Source organism: Corvus hawaiiensis, chromosome 1, assembly GCF_020740725.1.
Source record: "Corvus hawaiiensis isolate bCorHaw1 chromosome 1, bCorHaw1.pri.cur, whole genome shotgun sequence".
Lineage (NCBI taxonomy): Eukaryota > Metazoa > Chordata > Aves > Passeriformes > Corvidae > Corvus > Corvus hawaiiensis.
Window position 1 is genome coordinate 95388020 of NC_063213.1, and position 18900 is coordinate 95406919.

Here is an 18900-nt window from a genome sequence, read left to right on the forward strand (position 1 = left end):
CCAGCGCGCCCCCTCGCGGCCCGGCGTGGTGGCTGCGGCGGCCCCGGGGGCGCGCCCCGGGCGGAGCGGGGCGGGGCGGGGGCAGGGCCGCGGGTTGGCTGCCCCCGGCCCGGCCCGGCTCGGCTCGGTCCCCGCGCCCGGCAGCCGCGCCCCCGGCCCGAAATAGCGCGGGGCGGGTCGGTACCGCCATGGCGAGGTGAGCACGGCCGGACGGGACTGGTAGCGCCCGGAACCTATGCACGGCGCCCGGTGCCCGGCTGAGGCACCACGGGACAGGAGCCTCCGACCTGGAGCGGCGGGGAACGGCGCCGGACCAGGCAGAGGGGAGCGGACACAGGCCGGCCGGGCCCCGCCGACTGCCCGGCCAAGGGCGTGAGGGGCGGGAGAGGGGAGCGTCCCGGGGCCAGTGTGCACTGCCCACCGCCCCGCCAGCACCTTCCCGGCTCCCGCCGCCAGTCCCGGGGCTCGGCCCAGGCAGAGCCCGTGTCCGGGGCCTCTCCCTCGCCCCCGCCCGCCGTGCCCCGCGCGGGCCCTGCTGAGCACTGCTGGGCACCGGGGAAATGCCCCGCTGGTGATTCCCGCTGGTCTGCTCTTCCCCAAGGCAACCTGCAAAGACTCTGTGGTACGACCGGCCGCACTACGTGTACCTGGAGTTCTGTGTCGAGGACAGCACGGACGTGAAGGTCGTCATCGAGGACCAGCGGTTGGTGTTCAGGTGAGCTACCACTGCCCTAACGACCGACATGGCCCTGCTCTGGGGGTGTTTCAGAGGGCGAGGAGGACTCCGTGAGAGGGGAGCACGCATGGCCACAGCTCTCTCCTAAGCCAGGTTGTTACGATGTTTTGGCAGTTGCAAAAATGCAGACGGTGTGGAGTTCTACAACGAGATCAACCTGTATGCCAGGGTCAACTCCAAGGTGAGGTTTCCCGCCAACAAACAGTTCTTCGACAGCCTCTGTCAGCCTCAGAGTCAGGGCCAATCTGTGCAGTCTTGAGCAACACTGCTTAGCATTGGATGCTGTCATCCTGAGAACTTCAGTGGGATGAGCCTGAGAGCCCTGACCCTGGGGCTGATACTCGCGGTGCTGTCTTGAGCCAGAAACAACCTGTCTCTGTGGGTCTGTGTCCCTCACAGCCTGTGCAGGGCTGAGCTTTAACCCTGTGCAGAGAGGAACCTGGCAGACACTGAGGTACCCCTGATCTCTTGGCAGGACTCACGGGAGAAGCGCTCTGACCGCTCCATCACGTGCTTTATGAGGAAGTGGAAGGAGAAAGTGGCCTGGCCACGCATCACCAAGGAGAACATCAAGGTGTGTGTGGTACCTGGCAGCCAGGACCAGCCTCAGCACGGGTGCTATGCCCACTCAGCACCTCGTGGCTCCTAGGAACCAACCTGCCCCCAGGACAGACACAGAGGCTCCCACAGGGGACCCCAAGACAGAGCTCCCAAAAAAGCCCAACCTGATAATCACCCCTAGTCACAGACTTCTGCCCTCCAGGAAGGATGTGGCACCCCTTTTCCTGGACACACTCAGGATCAGGACCAGTGCCTGCAGGCAAAGGGACACTGCTGCTTCCTGCCCCTCCCCAGTCTGACAAGGCCCCTTGCCTTATGCAGGAGCTGCCCCTGGGCTGTGTGTCCCCGCGGTGCTGCTCCCCCCCTCAGGGGATGCTCTCTGTGCCCACAGCCAGCCTGGCTCTCCGTGGACTTTGACAACTGGCGAGACTGGGAAGGGGACGAGGAGGTGGAGAGGGCCATGGTGGAACAGTACGCAGAGGTGAGCTGGGCCACCGGCCTCAGGATCCTGGGGCACATTGTGTGGGCGCTTGGGATGGGGGGACACCAGGCATTTGTTTCCCATCCAGATGCTGGAGAAGGTGACAGACAAAGGCCCCCCACCAGCCATGGATGACCTGGATGTAAGTACCACCTGCCAGCTGCTTCCTGATGCCCTGCCGAGCACAGCCCAGCCTCAGCCTTCCGCCGGCTCCGGGACACCGGCAGCAACTCCTGCTGCACCCCTCGGGCAGCCGATCCTGGAGCCAGCGTGGAAACGCTCCCCGGGACAACTGGCTGGTGCCACCTGCTGCGTCCGGGGCTGGCCCGGTCTCGGCCCAGTCCCTGGCACCTCGCTCCTCCCTCCCGCAGGATGACTGAAGCCCAGGCCCCCGGGGACACGCACCGAGGAGCAGCGCGGGCAGGGTTCTCCGAGGAAGCGGGGCTGCCTCAGCTCGTGCCTCGCCGCGAGCAGCGCTCCCGACCCTGGGCGGCGGAAGCGCTCCGGTCTCCCGTACGCGGTTACTCGCGCGGGGCACGGGGCAATAAACGTGAACTGCCGCAGCCGTGTGCCGTGCGCTCGGGTCGCTGCCGCGCCGGGCGCTCGGGAGCCGTCACCGCCGGCGGGAGCGCGCCCGCGCGTCACCGTGCAGGCTCCGCCCGCTCGCGGCACGGCGGCCGCCGCTGCCAGGCCCTGTCCGCCCGCGGCCGCTGTCGCCGCCAGTCTCGCGTCGCTTCTGCCGAACGGTCGCGATGGTGTTCCGGTGCCAGCGGGACAGCTGGGCCCGGCAGGTAGCGTGGGTCCGGGGCCGGGGCGTGGGGCAGGCCCGGGCGGGCCCTCACGGCGCCACCGTCTCTGTCTCAGTTCACCACCAGGGTGGTGTCGTGCCGGGCGGCCGAGCTGCGGCCCGAGGGCGGCGGGGAGCCGGTGCGCGGGTTCCAGGTGGTGCTGGAGGACACCATCCTCTTCCCCGAGGGCGGCGGGCAGGTACGGGCAGGGACGGGCCGGGCCGGGCGGGGGCCGGGCCGGGGCCGGCGGCACTGACGTCCCGTGTCCCGCAGCCGGATGATCGCGGCCTCATCGGGGACGTGCCGGTGCTGCGCGTGACCCGGCGGGGCCCCGAGGCCGTGCATTTCGTGCCGGCCGCGCTGGAACCGGGCGCTGAAGTGCTGCTGTCGCTGGACTGGGAGCGCCGCTTCGACCACATGCAGCAGCATTCAGGTCCGTGCCGGTACTGAGGGGCTCCCGGGAACACCCCGCGGGGGGTGCCGGCGGTGCGGCCTTGGGCGGGGGGTGCGGTCCCCACCCTGGTCAGGGTAGGGTGAAACCTACCTGTGTTCTGTGTGCACAGTCTGTTCCTGGGGCTGCTGGAGGCAGCAGGTGCCCCTCTGCAAGCTCTCCTTGGTTTGTAAACAAACCTACCGAAAACAGGTTTGGAAGGGAAAGTTCAACCTGCCTTGCAGCCCCCAGCATGTGCTGTAGTGCTGCCTGGACCCGAGGCCCATGAGGCCAGAGCTGTCTCCTCGCTGTTCTTGAGCACTGGCAGGAGCCCCATAGCATCCAGCACTCGCCTGTTGTGGAGAATGTCAACAGCAAAGACACAGCCTGACTGAAAATAGCAGTGGCACTCAGAGCTAGTGCTTGCACGTCTCTTTCCAGGACAGCATCTCATCAGTGCCATTGCAGAACAGATGTTTGGATTCAAGACGACTTCATGGTGAGCAGGATAAAGGTTCCTTTTGACGCCAGTGTTTTCTTGTTTGGCACATGCCACCATGCTTCCTTGCACAAAGCCTGAACACTGAAACACCAAAAGCAATTTGGACATTTCACTTGAGCTCAGATGGCACAGGAGAGCTGACTGACCTGGAGAGAAGCTGTACAAAATGTTTGCTCTGTCTTGTCCTCCTCAAGTGTTTGGTTTCCATCTGGTGCTTTGAACATAACCGGGAGAAGAGGGAAATCTGTTTTGTTTCAGTCACCACATTCCCACCAGTGGGATGCACAAAGGGACCTCCCAGCTGGTCTCAGCTACAGCAGCAGATGTTCTTCCCTGGTGCAGGGAGCTGGGCCGTCAGCGAAGTGTCATTGAGCTGGACACCCCCTTGGTGACAGCAGAGCAGGTCACAGCCCTAGAGAAGAGCGTGAACGAGAAAATCCGGGACAGGGTCCCTGTAACAGTGAGGGAACTGGCTGCAGATGACCCTGAAGTTGAAACAGTGAGTGGTGGGAGAGAGCTGATGGTATTCGTGGGACGGGAATGACTGAGCACAAATGTCCCTGTGTTTGTCACTGTTCTCCTCTGCCAGGTGAGGAGCCGAGGGCTGCCCGATGACCACGTAGGGCCAGTGCGTGTTGTGGACATCAAAGGCATTGACTCCAACCTGTGCTGTGGGACTCATGTCTCCAACCTGAGTGACCTCCAGGTGTGTAGCTGCAGGTGGGCTGCCTCTGGGAGCCACACTCCACACAGAACACAGCCAAAGTCCCTGGGATCCACAGGCTGCTCAAGACTGTCCTGATGGGGAAGGGGGTGGCAGCAGCCCCAGGCTGAGGGAGCCCCAGGCTGAGGGAGCCCCAGGCTGAGGGAGTCCCAGGAGGGTCACACACAGGCTGGCAGCCTCAGGCTCTTTTGTTTCCTTGTAGCAGAACTCAGCCCTGTGTGCATCAGTGATGTTCTTGCACTGCCAGGGCTGTTGGCATGTTCCCCCTGCTTAAAGTTCTGATATTTTTGAGTGCTCGTCATGGATGAGAAATCTTCTGTGCAGGGAAATGGCAATAAAATTCTAGGCCTGCCTTTAAGTATTTGTGCCTTCTCAGTCATTGGTTGGAGTCTGTTTCCCAGCAGAGACATCCAGATGCCCTGTAGAGTACATCTCATGGCTAGAGAATTGCATAAATTCCACTGTAGCACCATACCTTGTTTTTGGTATGTTGACTTCATGGTTGATTTTCATCAATTTATTTTCACTGGCAGAGAGTCAATATTCACCACAAGACATAATCTGGCAGGAACTGGCCACCCGTGTGTATTACCAAAATGCTGTTCTGACCAGGTTGATTTTCTTTTTAAGGTTATTAAACTCCTTGGCGTGGAAAAAGGGAAAAAGAACAAAACCAACTTGGTTTTCTTAGCGGGAAACAGAGTGCTGAAGTCAATCGAGCAAAGTCACAATACTGAGAAGGCTCTAACCTCCCTGCTCAGGTAATACCCTTTCCACTTCTGTTATTTCATCTTCACTCTTTGCTCCTCTAAGAAATCCTTCCTTTGTCCTTGCCAGCAGTGATCCAAAGTCTCCCATTTCTTTCAGAAATGGACCGGGTGAGCATGTAGAGGCTGTGAGGAGACTGCAGAGCTCTGTGAAACTGCTCCAGAAGGTACAAGAATGGCTGGGAAAAGTGGGTTGTCACTATTTCCTGTAGACCTGAGCTTTAGTTTTGGTAACTGGGAATCAAGTCGTAGCCTTCCGTTTTTGTGGCTATTATGAAAAGTGCTCAAACCTCTGGGAACACAACTGCGTTCACACTGACTTCTCCAGCTGCAGTACAGTTCATTTGCTTTTCTTTCAGAATAACCTGAACCTGCTTAGAGACATTGCTGTTTTGATAGCCCGGGACTTCAAGAGCAAACCTGCTCCAAGGCAGCTGTTTGTACTGCACAGGTATGGGGGAGCTCAGGGAAAGAGGGGCCAACAGCATCCCACACATTTTATGTGTGGATCTCTCACACCTGTTCAGCTTGTTTTCTCAGTGAAATAAGTAGAATATTAAACTGCCTCAGCCTGCTGCAAAGTTGCCTAATTAAAGGAATCTGTTTGTTAATTCAGTCACTGAATTCTTCTGGTTTTGTAGCTGAGAAATTACTGTGTCCATCTAATACCCTCTGCACTTGATATTTTCAAATAAAACCAGGGAGCTCTATTTCTTAAAGACAACACTTAAATAATTCCTAACATGTCCACAGGAGTGCTCAGCAAGTACTTACATATATAGACAAATAAGAGCAAGACACCAAAATCCCTGGTCAGGCATTTGGGTTCTGATTGAGGTTTTGTACTCTAGAGGGAGTTTTTGCTTCCTTCTGAAGTGTTTTTTTATCCCTCCATACAGGAAAGAGGGTGATTCTGAATTTATGAACATCATCGCTAATGAGATTGGGACAGAGGTGAGTTGCTGATGAAGACTAAACTGACACCACTGGTTTTTCACCCCAGTTATGCATGGACAGAGGCTGGACAGGCTGCTGTTCCTGCCACAGTCATGAGCTGCAGATCTGGTTCCTTTGACAGGTACCTGAGATTACCTGTCCCCAGCAACCTCAGTCTGTAGGGCAATCACCAGCAGTGAGAATTCAGAGCACTGGGGAAGAACCTTATCCCCCAGGAGCGCTCATTGGCTGAAATAGGTTAGGATAGGATTAAGTAGATGTAGAATAGAAAGAAGAGAAGGTTTCAGTCACAATCAGCTAGTTCAACTGCCAGCTGTATCCTTTAAACTTGGGATACCCTGGTACTTCTCTGTCCCAACAGCACATGACTGAGCACAAAAGGTTCAGTTGCCGCTTCCCTTTTACTTTTTTCAAGCAATCTCAGTCCAGTAATGCCCACAGACTTTTGAACTGTCAGTTTGCTGTGGCCAGTGTTTGTCCTCTTCTTGGATGAGGAGGGCACTGGTTTATCTGGAGCAAGGCCCATCTCTGTCCACAGGAAACCCTGCTATTCCTGACTGTGGGAGATGAAAAAGAAGCAGGACTCTTCCTTCTAGCTGGACCTGTTGAAGCAGTTGAAAATTTAGGTCCCAGGTAACATGTTTTGTGATTTGTTTAACATGAGTAAGAATTCTGATGTTGCAGACTGAGCAGCTGCACAGTGTGATCCAGGCATGGATCCGTGTTTGCTGCCTGGAGCAGGTTGGGCTTCAGCCTGTGGTGTTGTTGCTGCAGGGTGGCAGAACTGCTGGGCGGGAAAGGAGCTGGGAAGCGCGGCCGCTTCCAGGGCAAGGCAGCCAAGATGAGCCGTCGAGGAGAAGTGCAAGCTCTGCTCCAGGAATTCATTAGCCATCAAAACCCTGAAGCATAAGAAACAATTCTCAAAGTAGGTTTGTCTTCCCTTTGTTTGCATAGGCTCCACTAACTTCTCTACCAGAGAATAAAGACCTGAACCCAAGAGCTGGTGTGCACATGCTCTGCACGGGCTGGTTTGGTGCTCACGGAAACGGGGAGGGGATCTGCCATGGACGCTTTGCTGCAAGGGCTCATTTCTCAAGACAGATGGTACAGGGATTAACGTAGTCCTTAGTTAACCACTCTGTAGGGTTCCTAAACCCAGAAGGGGCCTCCCACTGGCAGTACATTGGGGCGTTTTGCTTTGCACCAGTTGCTGAGGAGGAGCTGCTTGGCACGAGCACTCAAGCAAGAGGCAACTGGTCCTCCCAGAAACCTTGGGCTGGGCAGGGAGCAGCTGGGAGGGAGAGCAGGTGTCCCACAGGCAAGAGATCATTCCCCACCATGTACCAAGTCCTTTCCCTTGGTGGGGCACAGTTGTTACTGGCTGTTTTCTGACCATCGGTAGTGTCTCAGGCTGATGCAGCTGTAAATTCCCTCGGGATCAGGCTGTTCCCAGTGTTCCCTCAGCTCACCTTTCCTGCCCAGGCAGGTCCTGGAGCTGCTGCAGTCTCCTCTGGAGGAACTAAAGTGTGCTGTGGAGCCACAACAGGGCACACCAGGTAATTTGAGAATTTACCCTTCCCCTTCTTGCTAGAAATGGCATGACGGGTTTACTCCAGATGTTAGTAATAGAGAAATAGAATAAAAGAAACCTCCATCCTAAGGAAGTTTATCTGTCATGAACAAGGGGATGGAGCAGCCCCAGCAGATTGTGTTCCTGCCCATGGCTGCTGTGACTGCTGCACGGCCACAGCTTGTGGCTGAGCTGTTGGGATGGCATCAGAAGACAGGGAGCACCACTGAGGCCTGGAACTGGGTGTGGGGTCAGTGCTGCAGGGGCTGGTGCTTTGGGAGCGATCCTGCACATGCACACAGAGGGTCTGGCAGGAAGAAAGTATCTGCACCTCCCTATCTATTTTTGGCTCTCTCAGACTGAGTGAGGATGTTTACTGAGAGCGTTCATAGCCAGGCTGTACAGCCTGCACAGCTTGGAAGGCAGCAGGCTGAGCCCACAGGACTTCTGCTGCCGAGTGAGCACTGGGCCGAGGCAGGGGCTGCGAGACTGAGGTGGCAGAGGCCTGACCCAAACCCCACAGCACAGCTAAATGCCAGCTCTGTCCCCAACACGCTGGGGGCTCAGCACAGCCCCAGCTGAGCCAGTTGGTCCCAGAGCTGAGCTTGTTTCTGTAAGCAGCGAGGTGACACAAGTTTGTCCCTGTTCCTGACACAAAGTACACCCAGAATACTTGGATGAACAGCACAAAAAGCATCTCATTGCCCCCACTGTGCTGTCAGTGTTCAGCTGCACCTCAGGACAAAAGGTAAAGAACCAGGGCACCAGGCTGTGCCCTTCCCAGTGGTTTGAATGTGTCTTGAAGGTGTTGAGGGTCTTCAGCACCCAGGAGAAATGTCCTTCCTCTACCATCTGCAGGCCGTGCCACAGCCCTGCGCCCAGGAGCTCATCCCTCATCTCATGGTGCTGGCCAGCGGGACACAGACTCACCAGCTCAACAACCTTCAGCTTTAATAAAATACCTCCTGTGCACAAGCACACCCCCCTGTCATGTGTGCAGAGATACAGGTTCAGTTTGTACACACATGGGCGTCCGTGCCCCCCACGCCGCGTCACACAGGGGCGAATACCGACCGTCCCAGGGCTGGGGGGGTCCCCACACTGGCACTTTATCTCCATGTCACAGTGTCTGCCCATTCCTGTCACAGAGCTGCCTCTTCAGCAGACCCCAGACAGCCAGAGGTGAAAACCCTTCTCCCAGTCCCCAGTGGGACTGGTGCCATCCCCGGTCCTGCAGTGCGGAGGTGGCATTGTCCCCACGAGCTGCAAGGGAGTGCAGGACCTCCCGCTGCTGCTGCTGCTGAGTCCTGGGCAGGTGATCCCCACCTGTGGGTGCGGGAGGGACAGCAGGGGAGTCGTGGGCATGCAGGGCTCTCCGTGCCCTCAGCCAGCCACAGACCGGCGTGACTGACACCGTGGGTCCGTGTTATGGGAGCCACCCAGCACCACTGGCCTGGCCTCCATGGCCCGCTCCCAGGGCAGGGTCAGCCTGTGCGGATTCAGCGGGAAGCAAACAGTGGCTGAGGCGCACCCAGGGCCTGGTAGCTGCCCCTGAGCCCAGGGCCGGGGTGTCTGCCTGCCTTAGGCAGCCTTTTTGTCCTGCGTGGCCAAGAGCTGGGAGAGGCAGTAGGGGATGAGGCTGACAGTAGCCAGCGGCACAGCTGCACTCTTGCAGAAGGAGAGGGCGTAGAAGAGCAGCTGCATGTGGGAGGGTGGCTTGAAGGCATCGAAGATGTGGAGGATGAGGAGGGAGACAGCGATGCAGCCCAGGCGGAAGGGCAGCTGCTGGCCCTGCTTTAACTGGCAGCTCTCCTGGTACATGTGGGAGTTGAGGGCCAGCCCCAGCCCGAAGAGGATGCCCAGGTTACGGAGGAGGCTGGCAAAGGGAGTGGTGTCAATGTGGACCCACTCAGGGTGGCTGCACCACTTCTGCGCCTTCTCCAGCGTCCAGAGCAGGTCCACGCCGAACGTCCAGAGCAGCAGGTAGAAACCCAGGGTGAAGCTGAAGAGGAACAAGGTGATGCCCAGGTACCGACGGAAGCTGGCATTGTAGATGCAGCGGACATGATGGAAGGTCTTGGCCACGGCCATCCCTGCCGGTAACAAGGTGGGAGCATTGGTCAGAGCTGCAGGTGCTGCAGCCCAGCACAATGGTGCTGCAGGGAAAGGGATGGGGGGGTCCGATACACTCACCTGAGAAAACCCCTGCAATCACCTGGTGGGGGAAGTGAGCAGCAATGAAGACTCGGGACACGCAGACGCAGCCCTGAACTGCCCAGAACCCCATCCAAAGCACTGTCCACAGCACCCTGTAAGGGACAGGTGGCCCTGTCAGTGCCAGGGCCAGCTTGCCCTGCCCGTGGCACTGCCATCACCTACTCCAACCAATGCCTGGCTACCTGCTGAGCCTGTCCTCATGCAGACCCTACCCGAGGTGCCTCAACCCAGCTGTCAGTCCACAGCTTTGTGCCTTGATGGGCTTGGCTGTGCCTCTCAGGGCTGGAGCTGCCTCTGCCTAGCACAGGTGGTTTTGGCACACAGCTTACCAGTATCTGAGTGTCCTTGACTGCTTCTTTCCCTCAGCAGCAGAGAGGAGGGCCGTCACCATGACGTAGTACACGCCTGCTGCACCCATGGCATGGCCAGATGGGCTTCCTGGGCAAGAAGAGAGACCCAGGTCAGACTCTGCATGGGCCAGAGCCGAGCACAGGCAGGGGTTTGCACTGAACCACCACAGCTGCACCAAGGGTCAAGGTCTGCTCTTCGCAGGGGCTGCCCTGCCTCCTTCCACTGCAGGCACAGGCAGTGTCCCCAGGAGCACAGCAGTAGTGGCCCTCTCTCCAGAGCTGTCCAGGGGCATGTGCCACCTGCAGGCTGCCAGCCACAGCCCTGGCCAGGCCAGCACCTCCCTCCTTGTGTGTGCAGGTCAACCTGCTGGGGCTGGGGGACCCTACCAGTGCTTGGGGAACCCTACCAGGGCCAGTCTCACAGGTGAGCGGGAACTGCTGGATCTCTGGTGCAGAGTTGTTGCCGTAATAGTCCGTGTCAAGGACCCACCAGTATGGTCTTTCCCCAAAGAGGATCCTGAAAAGAAAAGAGAAGGGATCTGGGGAGGTCCTGGGCACAGCTGCAACTTTAGATCTGTGCTGGGAGATGGAAGAAGCAAAGGACCCACAAGTGGTCCAGGGCATCCTGACAGACACAGCAGCCAGCTGATTGCTTGGTTCTGACAGCTGGCACTGCCTGTCCATGTCCCCATCCCCAGCCCTGAGGGGGAAGAGCAAGAACTTCCTGGAAGCAAGTCAATGTGACCTCCTGTGGTGAGGGGCTCTGTGAAGATCCCTCCAGGCAGCACCACAGCCCTGGCTGATGGGAAGCTCTGTTTGCAGGAAGCTCCATCTCTCTGCTTGGCACTGGGAAGAGGGGAGCTGTCGCTGCATGGCTTGGGAAGGAGTGACTGTTGTCACTGCCCAGCTGGGGCTGAACTCTGGTCTTTCTTCTACTCCAGCACTGGGGCCGAGAGCACCCATCTGGCCCTCGCCAGTCCAGGTGTGCCAACACACTCGGTGGGAGTGTTGGCTCAGGGCCACTCACCACTTGAAGACGAGGTTGAGCCAGTCTCCGATTACAGCCACCCAGATGAGCCTGATGCCCACCGCTTCACTGAAGTGGAACCAGATGGGGAAGAGGACAAAAAAAGCATTCCTGAGATCAGCGGCATAAGAGATGAAGAGGAACCAGTCCTGGGAGCCCTGGAAGCGCTGCTGCAGCCAGTGCGTTGTCCGGATGCCCGCGTCGTGCAGGAGGTTCATGATGGCCTCCATCCTGCCCTGCTGCCGCTGCCCTCGGCGTGGCTCTGGCTGTCCCATACTCCACTGTGCCACTGGGGTTTTATACTCTGCAGGGTCTTGTTTGCAGCGGGCAGGTCGCCGTCCCAGCACTGATCTTTGGACCCAAAACCACTCTTTCCAAAGGTACATCACCAGGAGGTTGTAACAAACATGTTTGGAACAACTTACGTAAAAGGGGAAAACGGGCTTTGAGGGCACGTGAAGTGCAGGTGCTCCAGCCCCAGCCCCATCCCCTCGCTCGGGGGGACCCTGCAGCCCTGGCTCCTCCGGCTATCCAACACCACAGTTCAGCTGCTCCGACTGAACCGCAGCCTTTGCTCCGTTATCCCACGCTCTGTGTGACAGTCCTGCAGAGCTGCCATGTCCAGGGCTGACAATTGCTCTCATCTCTCTGCCATCCGCCCATGAACCACCACTGCAGCATGGCAAGGATGCCCAGGAGCGTGGAGCAGGTGCGTGGAGCAGAGGGCAGACTGCCCACCGCCCTCCTCCTTTGCCAGGCTAATTTAACCAGGACTTCGCATAATGGGAAACTTTCAAAGCCATTCCTGGAGGTCCCTGCAGTGCCAGACAGCCAGGCCTGGGACGCTCCTGGCTGCCAGGCATGTTCTTCTGATCTCTAGTATGGGGCTAAAGGACCTTTGCAAATAGGGACAGCATTTCTCCTCCTAGCACCACACCTCCTGCGCCATCAGACCCAGGCTGCAGGGACAGAGCCGAACACCCCATTCATGGTGCCCATGGCTGTCCCCTCAACCCCAGCCACACTCTGCTGTCCCTGGTAGCAGTGCTGGCACCACAGCTTTATCATCCACAACTGCAAAGACACACAGCCCTGTGGCAGCAGCACAGGGTGCCCAGACAGCAGCCACCGCAGCTGAACAGGCAGCAAGGCGTTAATGATCAACAGCCAGTGAAATGCATCACTTATCTCCCTCCTGAGAAAACCCAGGTCAACATCCTTGAACCACTGCCCTGTGCTGTTTGCCTCTGTGGGAACTGTGTCCAGTACTGAGTCCTGCTCACAAACAGCAGGAGCTCCAGGCCCCATCCTGCCCCTCTGCCCGTGCAGAGCCCAGGGAGCCACGGGGTGTGACAGGTGAAACACCGGCAAACCTTGCTCCCTGGGATATGGGCATGGATGGCCTGTGAGAGAAGCAGGCAAAGGCTACAGACTCAGCCCACAGGCACATCCTATCCAGCCTGGCCTTGCTGCACCCAAGGCAGATGGTCGCAGACCCTGGACTGAGCTCCTGACCTACAAAACATCCCAACAAAACAGAAGTTTGCACAGAAATGGAATTACTCTTGCAAAACAAATTCCCTGACAGCTCATTCCAGGGTCGTCAACTGAGAGTGGCTTTGGCCAGCGTGAAGGAATGCAGCAGACTTGGCTTCCGTTCCAAAAATATTTTGAAACCATCAGCAATAAATCCTTCACAGGAGATTTCACAGCAGAAAATGGGGCAAAAGGTGTTGGGGGATGGGGACTAGCACTCCAGTCCCCTTGGAAAAAGTCACTGCAGGAAAACTGGGGCCATAGTGGGGAGTGGGCAGGAAGCAGGATGGAAGCAGTCACCTCCTCCCTCCCAGCACAGAGGACAGAGTGGCTTGGCCCAGTACTCCCCTGTGCAGTGCCAGGTGCACATGCCACAGGTCAGGACTGTGCCAGAGCTGCCAGGGTCCACACGGTCCCAGTGTCACTCCATCCCTGCCCTGTGGATAAATCCCTGGCCCCAAAGTCACTGTGTGGACCTGGGGCAGGGCAGGGCAGATGGAGCTGCCTGGGCACTGCAGGGTTCTGCATCCTGGCCAGTCTGACAATTGCTTGGGGTCCAGCTCATCCCCTGCACCAAACAGCCCTGGCAGCAGCATGGCTGGGGATGTGCTCTGTAAACTGGCTGGCTGGCTTTCCCAGGCAAGGAATGGGGCCAGGCTGGGGGAGCCTGATTTCTGCCTTGGGTCTGTGCACACCGAGCCCAGGACCAGCTGGCAGCCCAGGAGCCGTGTGACCGCAGTGGCAGCAGCTGGCTCTGGGTGTCCCCGTGATTCCCAAGGTTCCAGATGCAGCTATAGCAGGTGCCAGTGTTTGGTCCAGAATGTTCCCAGATGGCCTCAAGGTGCAGGCTGGGCTGTGGCAGTGTTCTGGTCACTGCATCAGCACATGAGCAGAGTCCAGGCGGCACCACACACACGTGGGCACGTGGCTGTGGGCAGGGAGCTGGCTGGCCACAACCTTCCTCTCGCACAAGGCCTGAGAGAAGCCTCTGGGCACAGCCCCTGCTGTCACCCCAGGGCACCCAGGGACCATTGCAGCCTCACACTGAGCCGTGGCCTTATTTGCCCCCTCCTCCCACCCTCACTCCCCTATGCTGCAGGGGCTCCCAGGGGGACACGCCACAGCCATTAGGGCTTCTCGAGCCCCTCACACCATGGTTCTGGACAAACCCATCCACTACAGCAAGGGGTCAGAGGGGATGGATACCCACCATGCCCCCAGGGACACCTCGGTGAGTGCTTAGCACCTGCAGCCGTGTGCCAGGGATGGCACTGGCCTCACCAAGCTTCTTGGTGTCCCCATCCCAGCCGGGCACAGGGAGGATGGGCTCTGTGGGCTGTGGGATCCTGCAGCCCAGAGCTGCATGTGCAGCTGGGGGTGTAGAAGGAAGGTCCCCACACAGGGGGCTGAGCACGCTGGGCAGCAGCCAAGCCCAGGACTGATTAACACAGCTCAGAACAACTGTTAAACATTAACTCCCGTGTTTGCTCCATGCCAGGCACTGTGCTGGGCACTGAGGTGGCCCCACATCCCTTGGACCCCCGCAGAGCTGAGCCAGGGCCATCCCTTACAGGCCATCAGCTCCCACCGCATCAGCCATGCTGGGGTCTGGCCCCGGCCACAAGAGCCACAGCAGCACCCATGAGCTACGCGAGTTTGTCCAGGAAAAGCACTCGAGTGCCTGTTTATTGGGAAGGGCGGACACGGGACAGCCCAGCCCGGGGACTGCCCATCCGGAGGCCCAGCTGTGGGCTCCTCCAGCAGCCTCCTGGCTAGCCCAGTGCACCGTCTCCATCTGCAGACTTGGCACTGCAGCAGCGGCCAGAGCTTGGCGGTGCCTGGGCCCGGTGGCCTTGATGCTGCAATGGCTGCGTGGCTGGGGAGGATGCTTGGGGCGTCCTGTGGCAGCTCCACAGCAGCGCCACACCACTCACTCCTGCCACTGTGGGCAAAACCTCGGGTGGACCACAGCTCCAAGGGCAGCTGCAGCTTTGTACTATGGACAACCTCGGCCAGCACCGTCACCCTGTGTGCACCGACGTTGGGACGGTGGTGAGAGCCCCATTCCAGAGGAGGGGAGTGGCTGCGGGCACCCCACAGTGCACAGGGTGACATCCTGGATGAAATAAAAAAAGTCACTGCCAAAGGCTGTTTTTCAGAGGCTTTGTATCCTCCTTTAGCAGTGCTGAAATGAGAACTGAGCTTCTCTGAAAACCTGACCCTGAGCATGCAACACCCTGAGCATGCAACACCCTGGCGTGGGACAGAGCCCCTCTGAGCACCCACCCGACAGCCAGCAGCAGCCCCTGGCCCATCAGAGCCCGCCGAGCGGCGGGGCCAGGCTGAGGTTGAGGAAGCCCCCAAAGTGGAAGGGGGGCAGGTGGGGGGCACAGGCAGCAGCAGAGGACAGGCAGGCGAGGGGATTGGTCCCACACGCCCCCGTGTCCTGTTCACTGCTGAAGTAGACACTGTCAGATGAATCCACCGAGGGGTCCTCGTTGAAGTAGTTGTAGGGCCTCAGGAAAAAGCCGACACCGTTCCCCACGGTCACCGTGTTGGGGACATCTTCAGCATGAGGGACGTGCAGGAACCCCACAGTGATCCAGGCAACCAAGTCCTGGGGAGAAGAGGAATGAGGCATCTGTCAGGCTGAGCAGGACTCTGCCAGCCCAGCAGCTGCTCAGTCTGGCTCTGGAATGGGTGAAGCCTCTGGGCAGGGCAGGAGCCGGCATGGCCCCCACAAGGCTCAGCTTCTCTCCATCCCAGGGACCCCAGCTTACCTCGTTGGTGATGGTCTCGTTGTTGATGAAGTCAGCAAAGGCGACAGTGGGCGTCCAGGGGTCATTCTGGTTGTAGATGCTGGTGCTGCTGGGCTCCTCCTCCTTCCTCCGGGTGACGGCCAGCTGGTACCTGCCAGCACAGGGGTCAGAGGGGCTTATCCACGCCAGCACAGGGCAGGGCAGCCGTGGCATTGCCAGCCGGGGTGCACTGGCAAACTGGGGCTGGTCTGCCCTGGAGTGGGGAGGGAAAGGGCCAGCAGGGCAACAGCCCCAGCATCTTCGAGCTTGAGAGGGATCCCCCCGTGGCTTTTCCAGCATTGCTGTGAAACATGAATGGATCCAGGCACAAATGCTGCCACTCAACACCTGATGCGCTCCCTCAAGCCACAGCTACTTCTCCCCCACACAGGCTTCCCCAGCATGAGCTCCATCAGCTCACCCTGGCACTGAGACTGGACCGTGCTTATCCCAAGCATTCTCCAAAAGACGTTCTGTCCTCTTGGGAAGATATCACAACCTGGCGATGCCAGTGCTTCCCCTAGGAATTTGTCCTGCAGCCTACTTCCCCTCAAAGGGAAAAACACATGGGGTTGCTCTAAATTAGTCTGACGTGAGGTCAGATTCCTGCCTGTGAACTACCAGGAGCAGATGTTATTGAGCAACACTTCAAGGAAATTTCAGAGCCAAAAGCTATGCATGTTTGCTGTTTAACCCTTCCCTGCAGCCTGGTGCCGGCCTACCCAGAGGTGAGGGTCTCCCTCCGCCAGGAGCAGAAGCAGCTGAGGCCACACGCTCCCCAGCCCTGGCACCCACCTGCCCCAGCTGATGGACGGTTCCATGGAGCTGTTGGTGGGCAGGTGCTTCCCGGCGAAGCTGATGATCTGGACCCGGTAGCTGCGTGGGTGCCCCCACTTGTTGGGGTTGGGGCCGACAAAGGAGAGGTAGCGGGGCATAGGGGCATTGAGTGGGAATGCTGCCTCATCCTCCTTCTCCAGCCTTGCCCTGCGGAGGTATGGCCGCTCAATGGTGTTCTGTGTGCTCCAGGGATCTTTGACAAACTCGTACTCCATGTCCTGGGTCTCCAGGGAATTCAGCTGCCCTGTGAAGCAGAAGAGAAAACCCTCTCGAGCCCTGCACCCCAGGAAGAGCCTCAGGCCACAGTAAACCACAGCCATGCACAAAGGTGGCCAGACCTACCATCAACATCCAGGTCCACCTTGTAGTGGATGTGGTGGAGGTGCATCGTCCCCAGCGTGTGGGGCCCAACCCTGTTGCCATAGTCAGTGCCTTGGCCATGGAAGAAGGAGGAGCTGATGTAGCCAGTGGCATGCACCCGGACCTCCACAGCCCCGCTGCCATGGAACATGAAGTCCCAGATGTAGTCGTAGTTAATGAGCGTGGAGATGGTACGGATGACCAGCGTGTTTTTCTGCAGCCCGCCATAGTAGAAGGACTGCGAGTCGGAGAAGTGGCGCCTCAGAGGGAGGGCAGAGTCATGCTCAAAAATGCAGAGTGAGTTTTGGTTGGTTTTGGGAGTATCTGTCTCTGCCAGGTAGTGCCGGTCCACGTAGGTCGCTGTGTAGGGGCAGTCGAGGCCCTGGACCAGCTCATAGGCAAACCTGCCAATGCCAAAGCTCCCGTCGAGGTAGCGGGTGGACATGCCCCCAGGGCAGTTGGAGCCGTACAGGGCTAACGCTTCCTGGAGACTCAGCTCGTAGACAATCCTCTCCCCACGGTACCTGATGTCAAAGAGGCGCGGGCCGGTGTTGGGGTTCATGCCGAAGGCGATGCTCCAGCCCTGGAAGGTGATGCGATTGTCCCGGATGCTGTAGCGGGGACCCTGGGGCTCAAACTGCAGTGGACCTGGGGACTCAGGCGGGCGCCGGGGCCTCATTGAGCCCAGCACTGCATCAGCCTGGGGCTGCTTGAGTCTGACGACCTCCAGCACACCGGCCACAAACCCCTGTTCCAGATCCCCTGTGCTGGCAAAGTACCGGCCATTGTAGAAGACTTTGTGCAGCTGCCAACGGGAGACCTGGAGGTCCCCATGGTCCACCAGCACCTCCAGCCCCACCGGAGACAGGTAGTAACCAGTGCCAGCCACGTTGTGGAAAAGGACAAACCAGGTCATGCGGTCACCGGACTTAAAGCCCCGTGGGGCTGTGGTGAGGATGACCAGGTTGGTCCCATCAGACTCACAGCACGCAGCCAGGAAGCGCGGAGCCTTTTTCAGCTCCCTCTGAATGAGGGTGTTGATATCCATGTACTCCTTGCCGGTAACGGGTCTGCGGTGGTAGGGCACCTTCCCCCCGTACTTCTGCACCGTCACGTCTCGGTGGTACACTGGCGTCGGCAGCGGCCCCACCACGTACTCGGTGATGTTGGGGTCTGCCTGGTTCCCAAAGTACAGCACAGCCAGCGCCTCCCGGGCGGGACGAGCCCCCCCTGCGTCCAGGAACCGCAGCACCTCTGCCTTGGCGGGGACCTGCAGATCCACGGAGGCGATGCAGTTGTCCGAGGGTTTGGCACGCGAGGCCTCAACCAGCGGCACCCCGAGCTTTCCCTGCAGGTACCGCACCACCTGGGACATCTCCTCAGGTGTCAGGTCAGCAAAGACCAGGCTCTGGCCATCCTCCATGTCCTCCTGCTCCGGGTGCAGGTGCTGGCAGCTTCTGGGGCTCCTTCCTCTGGTCAGCAACACGCAGACCAAAGCGAATATTGTGGCTAATGCCAGACCAAGGAGGATGAACACGGTTTTCAGGCTCATGCCTGCTGGGGCACCGAGTGCTCCTGCAGTCTGGCAGGACACGTTTCCAGCTGCGGAATCCTCCCAGAGACTCACTAGAACAAGGGGCTGGGTTGGGTTGGGTTTATTTTTCTCCCCTGTTTTCGCAGCAGGGAACAGCCCAGAGGAACTCGCAGGGAGGGTGCGAGGGGACGTTCTCACACATTGCCAGGGTTTGCTGGGAACCATAAAAGGCAACTTTGTTCTGCTTCCCTAGAGGGTCATAATTTAAAGTAAACTCAATGTTTGTACATCTGTGCTTCCCCTCTGGTCCCAGATCCTACACTGCAGAGCTTAGAGAGGATGGATCCAGTCATTTAGGGGGAATAAGCACACCTCCCTGCTCCTCCTTCTCTTAACCCCACGGATGCTGGCAGCAGTGGCTGTAGAGATGAGCCTTCCCTGCGCAGAGCTGCGCTGAACACAGCACCACTGCCCCATCCTGGCACAGCCCTGCCATCACCAGCAGCATTGACTGCTGCTGCCCATGTCACCATGGTCCTGCAGCCAGGAGGGAGGGGACAGCTCTTTGTCACCCTGCAAAGGTGCCCGCTGATCCTGAGCTACATCCAAGCACAGATGGGGCTGTGAGGAGGGGAACAAGGGTGCCAGAGCCCAACCAGCATCCTGGCAAACAGGCAGTGGCTCTGGCCATGCTGCATCACCAGCAGCCATGAGACCCCTTCCTG

The 18900-nt window shown here is 58.8% G+C and overlaps 3 protein-coding genes across 12 annotated transcripts; 1 reads left to right on the plus strand and 2 right to left on the minus strand.

Moving 5' to 3' along the window:
- Positions 1 to 82: 82 nt before the first annotated feature.
- LOC125331895 (putative protein PTGES3L) lies at positions 83 to 8507 on the plus strand. 10 transcript variants are annotated; one of them, XM_048316358.1, is made up of 17 exons: positions 83 to 196; positions 602 to 715; positions 851 to 917; positions 1212 to 1310; positions 1689 to 1778; positions 1867 to 1920; positions 2643 to 2765; positions 2840 to 2999; positions 3438 to 3495; positions 3841 to 3997; positions 4088 to 4204; positions 4853 to 4983; positions 5090 to 5156; positions 5349 to 5440; positions 5889 to 5943; positions 6485 to 6579; positions 6721 to 6943. In XM_048316358.1, exons 1-17 carry the CDS (start codon positions 189 to 191, stop codon positions 6854 to 6856), a joined length of 1623 nt encoding a protein of 540 aa, XP_048172315.1. In that variant the 5' UTR covers positions 83 to 188; the 3' UTR covers positions 6857 to 6943. The 10 variants fall into 10 exon arrangements, 6 of the variants coding, with proteins under 6 accessions (XP_048172315.1, XP_048172306.1, XP_048172296.1 ...); XR_007206258.1 differs by lacking the exons at positions 83 to 196; positions 602 to 715; positions 851 to 917; ... (1 more) ...; positions 1689 to 1778; positions 1867 to 1920 and adding exons at positions 2422 to 2569; positions 7433 to 7502; positions 8175 to 8264; positions 8375 to 8507 and having other exon boundaries at positions 6721 to 6871; XR_007206263.1 differs by lacking the exons at positions 83 to 196; positions 602 to 715; positions 851 to 917; ... (1 more) ...; positions 1689 to 1778; positions 1867 to 1920 and adding exons at positions 2422 to 2569; positions 7389 to 7502; positions 8322 to 8507 and having other exon boundaries at positions 6721 to 6871.
- On the minus strand, positions 8451 to 11508 carry G6PC1 (glucose-6-phosphatase catalytic subunit 1). Its single transcript, XM_048316292.1, has 5 exons — positions 11111 to 11508; positions 10491 to 10600; positions 10063 to 10171; positions 9710 to 9825; positions 8451 to 9609 (listed from the first exon to the last, which is right to left on the minus strand). Exons 1-5 carry the CDS (start codon positions 11494 to 11496, stop codon positions 9098 to 9100), a joined length of 1233 nt encoding a protein of 410 aa, XP_048172249.1. The 5' UTR covers positions 11497 to 11508; the 3' UTR covers positions 8451 to 9097.
- A 3287-nt stretch (positions 11509 to 14795) lies between these two features.
- On the minus strand, positions 14796 to 18306 carry LOC125331868 (membrane primary amine oxidase-like). Its single transcript, XM_048316249.1, has 4 exons — positions 16624 to 18306; positions 16240 to 16525; positions 15427 to 15556; positions 14796 to 15263 (listed from the first exon to the last, which is right to left on the minus strand). The coding sequence occupies exons 1-4, from the start codon at positions 18191 to 18193 to the stop codon at positions 14961 to 14963; spliced, it is 2289 nt and encodes a 762-aa protein (XP_048172206.1). The 5' UTR covers positions 18194 to 18306; the 3' UTR covers positions 14796 to 14960.
- Between the last annotated feature and the right edge of the window lie 594 nt (positions 18307 to 18900).